The sequence below is a fragment of the Pelophylax lessonae genome, assembly GCF_965119305.1.
Source record: "Pelophylax lessonae genome assembly, chromosome: 7".
Lineage (NCBI taxonomy): Eukaryota > Metazoa > Chordata > Amphibia > Anura > Ranidae > Pelophylax > Pelophylax lessonae.
This window is the reverse complement of record NC_138774.1, coordinates 92,150,846-92,164,353: the sequence shown is the minus strand read 5'-3', so window position 1 is coordinate 92,164,353 and position 13,508 is coordinate 92,150,846. Positions and strand designations below refer to the sequence as shown.

At 42.9% G+C, this 13,508-nt stretch overlaps 1 protein-coding gene across 1 annotated transcript in view; it reads left to right on the top strand.

The window, feature by feature from the left end:
- The first annotated feature begins 2,075 nt into the window (after nt 1-2,075).
- Nucleotides 2,076-13,508, top strand: part of PPP1R18 (protein phosphatase 1 regulatory subunit 18) — a 52,749-nt gene continuing 41,316 nt past the window's right edge. Inside the window, exons 1-2 of the mRNA XM_082262676.1 lie at nt 2,076-2,384; nt 5,661-7,067. Of these exons, the coding sequence (XP_082118802.1) occupies nt 5,802-7,067 (1,266 nt within the window). The 5' untranslated portion in view covers nt 2,076-2,384; nt 5,661-5,801. The remainder of the gene's footprint in view (nt 2,385-5,660; nt 7,068-13,508) is intronic.

Below are 13,508 nucleotides of genomic sequence, written 5' to 3'. Positions count from 1 at the left end.
ATTCACTCTAGAAATAAAGAGATTACTCTCCCACTCTACAAGACTCTGGTCCAGCCACATCTGGAGTATGCTGTCCAGTTCTGGGCACCGGTCCTCGGGAAGGATGTGCTGGAACTGGAAAGATTTGGGGAATGGAGGACATCAGCTATGAGGAAAGACTACAAGCACTGGACTTATTCTCTCAGGAGAAGAGACGATTGAGGGGGGATATGATATCAATGTACAAATACTATACTGGCGACCCTAGCATAAGGAACAAACTATTCAGAGAAAGGGAATACAATAAGACACGTGGCCACTCACTAAAACTAGAGGAAAGGCGGTTTAACCTTAAAGTACGTAGGGGGTTCTTCACTGTAAGAGCGGTAAGGATCAGCAGGGAGCATCGATAGTTTCAGAAAACTATTAGATGGGCACCTTAAAGACCACAACATACATGGGTATACAATGTACGGTTAACAGCAAACACACACACACATCATAGGTTGAACTGGATGGACGGATGGCTTTTTTCAACCTCACTAACTATGTTACTATGTACTATGTAAATATAAACAGGCTACATATCTACGATATACAATGTATTGCATGATGACTGTACTAAACTGCCTTATATGACCCGTTGGGAAGCAGACTTGGGGGAGGAATTGGAAAGAGCAGAATGGAATAAGTTGGCGCAGTTGAAGTCAAAATCCCTGATTAATACTTCTCTGATAGAAGCCAACTATAAAGTCTTCTTGAGGTGGAATATGGTCCCGGTCCGGTTGGCGGCAGCAGTCCGGGAGGCCTCTCCTTTATGCTTTCTGGGCTGTGGTCAATCGGGCACGGTTCTACACATATGGTGGACCTGTCCCAAGGTCCGCAGATTCTGGAATCGAGTGTATAATTTTATATACTCACTTACCAACGTTAATTTGGTCAAGTCCCCTCTACAAGCGCTATTGGGCAAACCTATTGAACAGGCCCCCAAACACGTCAAACGCTTGGTTGCCTTTATCTTTACGGCGGCCAAAATTGCCATAGCCCGATCCTGGAGATCGCCAGGGGCCGGGGATTTTGCGGTGGGCTGGGGTTTGGGCGACCACTCTCCTCCTTGGGACGCAGTATGTTCCCCTGGGGGCGCCGGAGGGGGGGAGCGGGCCTGGACCTGGTCGGCGTCGCCCCGGTTCGGAGAATAACCGGAAGGGTGCTCTTTTGCCTTGTATACCATTGTCATGCGATCCTTTGGGGGCTATGTCGACTGTTCAACATTGTTCTGTGTTTATTTTCATAGCAGATGTAACCCTAAGCATTCTTGTGTATTTTTCTTTGCACATAAACCAAATAAAAATCTATTGAAATCTAGATCCATGAGCTGAAATTTATGGGAGGGGGGGGGTCCTATAACCTTGGAGAGGAGGCGGGGTTAACCCACACGTAGGCTGCCATGGAGTCCATCAGGAAAGGAAAATTACAGTAAGTATTTGATAGGAAATTTTCTGTTATCCCTGTCGAATGTGTTGATGGAAAATCAGTTCTTTTTTTTTTTTCAAAAAAAAAAAAGGAATTGTGTATGGGCAGTAAAAGAAACTCTTTATGAATTCCAGGTCATGGATAGTCTTAAGGAAGTTTTTTTTTTTTTTTTTTAATCTGTATAGCTCTCGTATTGATATTTTTGAAAAGTAGACAAACGATTTTTCTGTTCTAACAAAGTTTCTCTATGCTGATTGTCTAATTGGGACTTTTGCGTACTAGAGATGAAGAGGAAGTTATGATGGGAAGTGAGCAGTCAGCATCGGAATGTGGTTTTGAGTAACATTATCGGAGCATTTAGCAGAAGCCCCTCAGCAGTGACAGGGTTAACAAGCCTGTATCACCCCCCCCCCCCCCTCCTCAGTATCTCCACCCTCCCCCTTTACTTGCAGTATTATTCATAGCAGTAACCTCACCCTCCACCCCCTCTCTCTCCTTCTGTCTCTGATTCAATTTCTTCTTTCCACATACCCTCTTCCCTCTCTCTCTCTCTCTCCTTCATTTAAAGGGATTTTATTCCATATTCTCTTTTCCATTTAGAGAAATTTAGGATTTTGTTGTTTTTTTTTCCATCTTCCAAGTATAAGCACCCATATTCTAAAAATCCAAACTTTTCTCCTGGAGAAATCCTAGAAGAATCAGGATCTGGCTGTGATTTCCATGACTCCTAACCCCTGTACCCACAGTAAGCATTTGTTGTTATTTTCACTGAAACTTAGGTTGTAGGAGGAGAGTCGGCGACAGTTATCCCTGGTCCATTTCCACAGACGGACAGATGGACGTTCACTTCAGGATGGGTCAATGGACATAGCGAGAGCAAGCAAAATATTTGGAAGCTTTTGTGTCCAGCTTTGGAGAACAGGCAAGCAGTGGTATGTACATCTGTACTGTCCATCATGTCATTTCTGAATATCGCTGTATAAAATAAGATGTACACGTATGGATCGTCTCCCTCCTAGACCTATATATCCATGTGTCATTCTACAGTATGTGTAAACCGTAAATGAAGTCTTATCACGCTCGGTAATGTATACATACCTACACTTTTTGTTTTATATGTGTGCATGTATACAGTATATATTGTATGTGTCTATATATATATATATATATATATATATATATAATGTTTTGAACAATGGGCCGCATATATGTCCCGTCTTCCTTTTACAGCCCATTAAATTTTCCTTTACAAGTTTCAAGGGAAGCTTAGAAAGGGAAAGGAAGAATATAATTGGTTGCCAAAAACAGCACAGACTGCTCGTATTTTATATGCTGTATTTTGTACTGTATGCTGCTTGTTCTTTTTCTCTCTCTCTCTCTCTCTCTCTCTCTCTGTAATGCTGTTGTACTGTATACTGTACACCTTCTATATTTATTTTTTAATTGCATACATGTAGATTATAACTTTCTTTTTTTTTTATACAATAGATTTTTATAATGCCCCTTTTATACACTGCACCCCTATGCATACTGTACAATATAACTTTGTAAAATGGTGTGTGTGTGTATATATATATATATATATATATATATATATATATATATACTGTATATATTATAATTAGTTTTTTTTAACATCTACAATCTTCTATGCATTTATTCTCCATCTGTCCTTACAGTGATGGGTACTTGTTCTATATGTTGCCTGTGTGTCAGATTTCATACCAGAAGCCCCCCTTGTACATGTATATATCTCAGAGTGTGTGTGAACAGCTGCGCCTTTGTCTTGCCATTGTCTCTATAGACTGGCCTGATTACCCAAACTGTGCATGTCTTCCAATCATGACTGTCTGGACTCTGCTCAGTGACACTTGCCATGTCATTTGTGCTGTCTCTGCATAGTTTAATTGCTCTGTGTTGCCCCTACAATATTTTGAAGCCTTTCAATGCACCCCCCCCCCCATTTCTAGGATCTGTGTCCTGCTATATGAAGCCTGTGGTATCTTCCTGATGTCTCCCTCACCCCCCCCCCCCCCCTCCTCCTTGTCTGGTTGCTCTAAGATGTCTCACTATCCTGTGACAAGGCATAGAGCCCAATCTAAGGAGATCTGGTTGCCTTGTCCTGTACTGTCCAGTTCCTTTGTCTAATTGCACTGGACTGTCCTACTGCCTTTTTATAATGGTGCTATCTCCCTGCCCTCTGTGATTGCACTGTGCTGTCTCACCTCTTTGTACTACTGTGCAATGCTGTCTCTCTGCTATGAATGATTGTGCTGATACATATCTAATATGTATGATTATTCTGGGTTGATTCTCTACCATGTATGATTGGGCTGTGTTGCCTTTTCATCTGTTCTGTACAACTGTACTGTTTAACTCCTTTTGCTACCTACATATGATACTGTTTGGTGCCTTACTATGTATTTTTTTTCCAGCTTTTGACTTTTTGATTTGTGTTGCTTTATTACCAATCCAAAGTCCATTGTGATCCTTCAGTATATCACTTTTATCTCCAGTCTACACCATTCTTGCTGTTTAGGAATCTTTGGCTATCGCTCACAACAAATCCACAGTATTGTGTAAAATATCTTGCCAGCCTATCCTGTTCTTCAAAAGAAGATAGGAGCACCTTGTCACCACCCACCATATTGCTATAGGCCACATTCCACCGGTTTAGAAGGATTACGTTTTTGTTCTATAAATGCTACTAATGGATGATGGAGAAACATTGAAATACTAGTCCATACCAGTTTGCAAAAGTGTATTTGCTTTAAAGAATAAATCACCTCTAACGTTTTTAAAGGGTGTCTCGATATTGTCCATCATTCTTAAAGGGTGGCTTGACTGAAAAAAGATTGAGAAACACTGCACTAGAACACCTATAGTTTGCCCTCTGAAATCATTGACAAATAAATTAAGGTAAATGGCCACAATGATATTGATATGGCCATTGAGAAACCAGACATCGCACTTCTTTCTTGTTTTCAGTGTCAACATTCATCTCTATCTCTTCTTACATTTCTTTCACTCATTTTTTCCATTCTTATGCAGCTCGTGTATTTTTATCGATTTTGCCAGATTTGCATTATTCTGCAATGTAAACTCAACCTTTTTTTCCAGCACATGATTAATTCTGTTTTTATTCACCTGCAATTTTTTTTTATCACAAGATGAATGCTATGTCTTTTTTGTCTTAAATACACAAAAAGACATATAGCATATATCTTGTGATAAAATAATCTCAGGATGAATAATAAAGAAAATGTAAAAAAAAAAAATACATTACAGAATTGTTCCAATTTACGATTTAGTGTTTTTGAGAGAACTTTGTTGCAAATATTGTAAATTTCAGTTACCACCCTGGAAGGAGCACACAAAGTAATGTCCCGACTACAGTCACAGAATTTGTACAGCCAATCGGATGCCAAATTGGAAGACTAAATTATCTACCAGTACTTCTTTGAGTTGTGGAAGGAAAGTGAAGAACCCAAAGGAAAACTTAGGCCGGCCATAGATGGCTTAAATTTCGGCCTGTTCAGCAAGGACTGGCCAAGATTAGAACCGACTATGGGCAGGCGGATTGTCCCCAAGTCAACATATTGATCGAATTGGGTACAACCAGCATGTCGGATTTTTACATGCGAATATTGCCAGCGGCTTTAGCCGAAAGCAATAATCACTGTGTTCTCCTGGCTGGAACAGCTTCCTGTAACCCCCTGCGGGGAGAACACAATAGCTGCATGGGAGGGATTCATCAACATTGAATATGTTTATAGGGGAAATGACCGATTTTCATTCCTGCAACCCTTGCAGGAAACAAAATTGCATCATATAAAGCCTGCCTTACACAACATGTGTAGAAGAGGCTTCATGCACATATGCACATGAACAAAAAAAAGATTCCTCTATCTGCAGAAATTACATGAATGGAGGAATCCTTCCCACAGGAACATTTTTTTCTGACAGCACAACCCGCAGCTGTCAGAATACAACTATTGAGAAAAAATTTCCAACCTGTCTCTTCAACAGAAGTTGATTAAATATTGGCCTTCTTTTAAGTGGTGGAGGCTACAAACTGATTGAAATGTGGCCTTCCTGCTAAACTGGCAGAATTTCAGCCAATGTTTGGCCAGATTTATTCTGTTGCTTCTTTTGTTTTTAGACCTCCTGCTGCCTTTCCTTAAATCTCCTTTTTTTTTCTTTCCCAGGAGTTTAAAAAAAGTAAAGCACACTAAATTGTCTTCCGTACAACATGCCACCTTGGAAGATTCTGGCCACTGTGTTTGGACAGTAGGCCAGGGCTGAGTCCACAAAAACGCTTTATAACTGGATTCCACAGCCAGAACGTGATGGAAGTCCCTGACTGGAAGTTCCATCTACTGGAGCGGAAAAGAAAAGAAGAGGAAGAGGCAAAGAGAAAAGAAAGGGAAGAGGAGGACCGACTTGCCAAAATGCCTGCCTGGAAAAGAGAAATCATTCTAAGACGAAAGGCCAAAGCTGAGGCATCAATGTTGGAGAATAAAGTCGAAGTGGAAGGTGGGGAACTGGAGGAAAGAGAGAAGATTGATTTTATCGAGGAGGAGGAAAAAGAGAGCAGGGTCCTAAAGGAAAACATTGGCCCAGTTCAGCAAAATCCATTTATCCAACAGGAGAGGCAGAGGAGGATCCCAGAGTATTCCTGTACAAGGTCCAAGCCTATCACGGAGCAAACAGTCCACCGCACTGCAAAGACAGAAGACATAGCTAGGGATCCTCACCTGGCTAATGAGATAAAGGATCAAGAGGTTCAGTCAGAAGACCACCAGCCTCTTTCTGTAGAAAGTAAGGGAAGAGTGAGCAGGTTGCTTAGCCGTTTTGGAGGCTCAAGGACAGAAGATGAGAACAGTGATCCTTGTTTGCAGCTGATAAATGGGGAGGCAGGCTCACCATCCAAGACACTGTCACCCAGTCCTGTTGTATTAACTGACTTTGAGACCCAGGCTTTTACTGCTTTTGCCAACCCTTTTCTTTCTTCTCCTTCCTGTCATCGAGCTGTCACGGGAAGCCAGTCTTTAACTCAGGAAACCACTCTCTCCTCCCACGTCTCCCCTTCCCCTTCCTGCATTGACTCTGAGCCAGCTGAGCTCTCGCCCTGCGTGGCCCCCACGGCCATGAGTGGCTTTAGCAACAGGCCTAGCATGACAGAAGAAATCAGGTCTTTTCCTTTCCAACTACGTCCAGCATCTGCAGGCTCTCCCAGACAGTTCAAACAAACTGCCCAGGTTTCACCGACCCAAACAAAGCCAGAAACCTTGAAACCCAGTCCTGAGAAATCAGTGGAAGATGGAGATCGAAGTCTCAGTCCATCCAGGGCTCCTTCCAACCTCCAGACCTTCAAAAGAGGACCGGTGGAGTGCCAAGCCATGCAGAGGAGGAAAGGTAACACCATTACTGTAAACCCACGTAAAGCACCTGTCTGTGAGAATGGTGTCGCTGCCACAGAGACTAAGACCCCAACTGCTAAACCAGATTCAGGCAAGAAGCGTTACCCAACAGTAGATGAGATCAAAGTGATTGGTGGCTATCTGGCTTTGTCTAGGTCCTGCCTGGCTAAAAACACAAGGGACAAGAAAAAGGTAAGACCATATTTTTGTTTGCTTTATGTCAGGGATCCTCAAACTACGGCCCTCCAGCTGTTGCGGAACTACACATCCTATGAGGCATTGTAAAACTCTGACATGCACAGATATGACTAGGCATGATGGGAATTGTAGTTACTGAACAACTGGAGGGCCAAAGTTTGAAGACCCCTGCTTTATGTGTTATTGCTGCAGGATTTGCTTCCATTTTCTGTGATCGTCTGTTGATCATTTTTCTTACTGCATAACATTCTTTTTCCTTCATGCACCTTCCACTTAAAGAGTTTAAACACCTGCAGAGTTAATACTAATGAAAGGTTAAGCCCAGTAACCCAATGCAACCAATAAGACTTCACTTTATTGAATCAAATTTTTAAACAAGAATATAGGCTCTTGGTTAGTGCTCATACTTTTAGTCCACCTTGTGCCCCATATAAACTGATTGCAATAAGTATGGTTTCCTCTGTTGGAAATTAGGGGCTCTTACTGGCCAGTTGTGAACTGGCTTTAGTACAGCCTAAGGGCACACTGATGGTTACTGTAGGCTTTGACAGGAATCATTTATAACCAATATAAGAGTCAGCAGGACTATAGAATGAGAAAGGGAACATGTCCTTCTATCGACAGCAAAGGAAAAGCAACTCAAAAAATGGCACCAGCAGTAATTTTACAAGACACATTGCATACATGATTTTTGGGTTTTGTGCACCTTGCTGTACATACTGGGTGAATCATTCACTCAACACATCCCAGACCCTACGGGAAGAAAAGTGAATGCTTTATGCATGTGTGCTGCAACCATTCTTGCAGGGAAGACAGAAGATATTTCTCACTGCATTAAAGAGGCCATGTCTCTCCCTCACGCCTAACCAGATAATCAGACTGAGAAAAGGTACGTCAATAATCAATATCCTGTCAAACTGGCTTTATTTTTCTATTTCCCTTCCTGTTGGGCTGGAAATAGACTTTTATATTTGTAAGCACCTCCAGCACTTCCAGGAGTGTCGGAGGCTGTGTGTTCCACAGAGATCAAGCAGCTTTCCCCTTCCTGGCCTTAATGTCAGCTAAGGTCTTGGCAGCAGTTGGGTAAGCCTTGTGTGATTCTCTACTCAGTATGTTTATATTGTTAGGCACAGGGTGGTGACAAGGTCTCAGAATCTGGTCTGTTTTGACATCTGGCAGGAGTGTTTACTGTGAACATTGTAGTAAAATGTGTACAATTTCATATTTATCTGGCTTTCCTATATCTTCATATAGTCCTAATAAAACCTGTTTTCTGATATTTCCACCTTGCATATTTTAGCATGTTATAGCTTGCTACACCTGTGTTGATATTATTCAGCAATTGTGCAACTTGTTCAGCTGATAATGATATAAAACACCTGGCAACATAAGGATATGTCCCTACACAAGTAGATTCCCATTGGATTTAAACTTCACCTGTAATGAGAATTGGGCCACATATGAGTACTCTAGGCAAGGAATCCATCTCACCCACAGAAGGGCTTACTGCTACAGACATATATTTTCTTGCTAGTTTATGTGGACACCGTGTTTCAATACAGAAGAGGGAAGGAAGCGTTAAAGGGAAAGCACAGCATTTGCAGTGTTTGCATATTTTAAGTTATTTTTGCAGTTTACCCTAAAGTAGTTTTTTTTTTTGACTTTTGCATCTTTACATGCTTATTCTTCCATATTTTTGTTTTTGTATGTGTAGAGATTTGTAGATGAGGCACAAGTAATAAAAGCAGATCTGTAAAATGGTTTCGCTTCCCTATTTTAAAGAGACACTGTCACCTTGCCAAAGTAACTATGTATGCGAAAAACACTCCTTCCTCAACCCAGTAATAATCACCTCTCCAGTGATCCCCTCGTGGGAGCTTAGAGGGAGTGGGAGCATCACCACCTCCATCATACGACAATGTTCAGGCCTAGCAATTGGTTGCTAATTCCAAACATTGCATTATGGGTGGAGGTAACATGGTCTCCTATACCCTTCTGGGTATAGGAGACCATGTTACCTCCACCCAAGCATGGAGTCCTTTTTACTGGCTGCACTGCTGGAAGCAGCATCAGGGTATACTTGAGAAATACCTTAGTATCAGTGGGTTGGGGGGGTTGTTTATAATGTGCAATTACCATTTCTTTTATTTAAATAGACTACGGTTTATACCTTTTTTTTTTTTCCCCCCCACCTTTTTTGGCATTTCAGTCCTGTCTCTTTCAGCCATTTTCTCTCTACATGCACTTACTCTAGCACATCATAGCTTGAAACTGGTTCACTGACGGCAGTGAAACATGCCTGAGAAATATTTGGCGGCATGTTCTTTTTGTAGTCTTAACCATGTACTCATGTGACATTGTGTCAACTCAGGAGCACAATTGGTAGATGGATGTTACCCAATAACAATGTATATGTAATCATCAACACACATTGATAGGATTACATAAAGCTGATCTCTTTTACTAGTATATGAAAGCAAAATAAAAGACTATACGTTACCTTTTAGACTGCTAAAATTTTGTCCAGTTCATTACAAATCAGCTGAAATTCGAGCTTTGGATGACCCTGCACAGCCCACCCAGCTTAACAAAGGTTGAATTTAAACATGGACTTGGGTGGAAAATTATCTATGACTGCGTGCTATCCAATGAAGCGCCACTGCATTCAGACAGCTGCGGTTGCCATGGCTGCCTGAAAACAATTTATATATCAAATCCAGTGAAAGCGCCAAAAAACATCCAAGAGTCCAAGATAATTTAATGATAAAATTGATTCATAGCAGAATTATCTCTTGAATGTTTTGTTTGGCACTCCCATTGGATTATATGTATGTGGATTCCCAACTCTGGGTCCTTTCCCTGTTCCTTAGGGTAGTCCCCATTATGTGGATTGCTGCCGAACTGGAACCAGTGTGCCTATTGACACTTGCAACGCCCCTTAACTTCTTCCGGTCCGCGTTATAGCCGAAAGACGGCTACAGCGCAGACTCGAATTTCCGGGAGGCCGTCTTTAAACGACCTCCCAGTAACAGGCTCCCCGCGTGCTCCCGCGAGTGCGCATCTGGGAAAATCTGTGTCGGCAGTGTCCCTTGGACACAGCCAATCACAGATCGTGGTAAATGGCCAATCACATCGGCCATTTACCACATGATCGGCCCATGCAATGAGAGATGATCTCATATGTAAACATATGAGATCAACTCTCATCGCCAGCTCTCCTTCCTCACACAGAGACTGCGTGTGAGGAAGGAGCAGAGCCGATCAGCCATTCGGAGACACAGAAAAATGTAATCAGGGCACTGATCACCAGTGCCCTGATTACAACAGAGGTAAATAAAATACAATGTGCCCTCCATCAGTGCCCCCAATCAGTGCCCACAGTGCTGCCAGTCAGTGCCCATCAGTGCCTGCTCGTCTAGGCACTGATGAGCACTGACTGGCAGCACTATGGCCACTGAGTGTGGGCACTGATGGTGCTGCCCATCAGTGCTCATCAGTGCCGCCCATCAGTGCTAATCAGTGCCACCCTTCAGTGTCCATCAGTGCCACCCATCAGTGTCCAGCAGTGCTGCCTCGCAGTGCCAACTTTCAGTGCCCAGCAGTGCCACCTCTCAGTGCCCAGCAGGTCCACCTCTCAGTGCTCATCAGTGCCGCCTATCAGTGCTCATCAGTGCGGCATATTAGTACCTCCTCATCAGTGCCACCTCATCAGTGCCCATAAGTGCCACCTCATCAGTGCCCATCAGTGCAGCCTATCAGTGCCCATCAGTGCCGCCTCATCAGCGCACATTAGTGAAGGAGAAAAATGTATTTATTTTCAAAATTTACTCGCAGAAAATAAGAAAAACTTTTTTTTTTTTTCAAAATTTTCTGTCTTTTTTCTTTGTAAGAAATAAAAAACCCAGAGGTGATTTAAATACCACCAAAAGAAAGCTCTATTTGTGTGAAAAAAATGATAAAAATTTCATATGGGTACAGTGTAGCATGACCGCGCAATTGTCATTCAAAGCGTGAGAGCGCTGAAAGCTAAAAATTGGCCTGGGCAGGAAGGGGGTGAAAGTGCCCGGTAGGCAAGTGGTTAAGCTCCGTTCACACATTGGCACCCCGGACTGCAGGTAAAATCGCGCAAACAGAATGGTGGGATGCCTGTCGCCAAAAAGACGTTCTTGTACTTTTTTGGGCGACAGGCATCCCGTGATTCTGTTTGTGCTGTTTTACCGTGATTCTTCGGGCGACAATCGTGGCAAAATCGCGCCGCATTTGGGGTGCCATTGGAAGTGAGGGGAAGCGCACGGGCATCCCGCGATTATGATCCAATTCTAATCCGGGCGCCAATATTTGAACAGAGCCTTAGAAAATCTGAATCCAGCTCCCCAGTGTGTTTCAATACAATGGATGGCAAATGAGATCCCTCCATCCACACTGTTTTGCGTGCATGGGGGAATTAATTGAATTTAGATGCTGTTCAAGCTGTGTATGGCTAGCCTTACTGTGCAGCACTTCTAATAAATGTCCCACAGAAGATTTTGGCTCTGAGATTTCAAGCAATGAGACATCCGTCCATGTAAGGCAAGCAAAAGCCACAGTGTTTCATCATTTTGAGATGAAGGAATTGGAGACTTTTCACTTTAAGTCCCCTTTTAGACTTGTGCAACCTAAAAGTTGCACGATTTTATCGCGATTATGAAGCGAATTTGCTGCCATTTTGACTGGACATGAATAAATGCCTATGTCTATGGACCTCAAAACACATCAAAGTCAGAACAAAGTAGTGCAGGGACTACTTTGAAGTCGTTGCAACTTGAAAATAATGTAGTACGACTTGTCATGCGACTTTGCAGTCCCAAGTTGCAAGACAAGTCACACAAGTGTGAAAGGAGCCTAAAGCTATACTTTCCAAGAGTTCTGTGAACAAAGGAAAACTTCATCTCCAGTAAATAAGTTTCCTTCTTTTCTCTGTTTCCTCTCTCTCTCCAGAAATGCTGTTCTTTGTCCCTCCCTCCCCCATTGATGTCTCGCCCCCTCACACATAACTTTACTCTCTATCTGTGCAGTAGAATGTTATCATCATTCCACTGACAAGCTGGGACAAGTTAGAGGTCATAGTCTTCCCCAGCAGGAGAGTGCACACTGCTAATGACATTCCTACAAGATTGTCCTTTTATGGAGGGGTCCCAGTAGTGTGCCAACTGGGAATGATGTTTTTTTTTTTCTTTTTTTTGTTGCCTTGATTCATTCGCTAAAACTTGGCTGTTTATATGGGTTTTCAAAGAGCAGTGATACTCACAATGCAAAATGCTAAGGTACCGATTAAAAGAAGATTGTACGAACAGATTGTAAGGTATGGTATTGGTATGTAGGCAGTAGTAAATTACAAAAAAAAAAAATAATTGGGCCAGTGCCGGTAATGTCATAATGTACTAGTATGCACTGCATACTAGCATATTATGAAAGACTTACCCTTAAACAAAGCCTCCCAGTGGCACGCTGTCACCACTAAAAGGGCCTCTATCTTCACCCTGTCTTTCTTCCGGGTTTGCAGACTGTTTAAATGGCCAAGTTCCGATGACGCCACGGCACAGCGCTCTGAATGGATGGCATGCTGTTCGTTGAGAGCGCAGTGCTCATGCCCTGGTAAAGTGACCGGCTGCTACTAAAGTAAATATCTGCAGACGGTGTACGCTTAGGAGATATTTACTGTCCTTACAGGTAAGCCTCAATATGGGCTTAACTGTAGGTATAAATCAGCATGGAGAACTTTACTACTGCTTTAATGAGACCATGTGTAACCAGACCATTTTTTTCAACTCTTCCCATTAGATATGAGCAGCTAACATATATGTTATTTACCTGTAAAAGCCATCCAAAAACCTTGAGGCTGCTGCAGGGTTCTGCCATCTTGGATGTAATGTCAGCAGCAGATCTGATTGGCTGCAGCTTCTAATGCTGAGTGTGCATTAAAATCAGGGCCGGTGCAAGGATTTATGCCACCCTAGGCAAAATAAGAATTGACCCCCCCCCCCCAATATGTTCTCCCACCCCCCATCCCAAGTTGCTGAAGGGATTAAAACCCCTTCAGTGACTTACCTCGGCACTGGGTCAGGCTCTGCCTACTCTCCTCCCCCACTGACGTTAGGGGGAGACCTAATGCGCACGCACATTGGCCGCGCACGCACATTAGACCTCCCAATAGGAAAGCATTATTCAATGCTTTTCTATAAGGATTTCGGCGATGCTGGACGTCCTCACATAGTGTAGCTTGCTGTAGCGCTCAGGCAGCACAGGAGTAGCTGGTCCAGTACTGCTAGGTTGCGCCCTAGGCGGCTGCCTAGGTCGCCTTACAGGTAACGCCGGCCCTGTGTGAAATTAGAGTAAGAAATCTCAGGGCAGGAGAGGAGCCTGTATAACTGTGCAAGACTGAAAGGAAAGATGGAG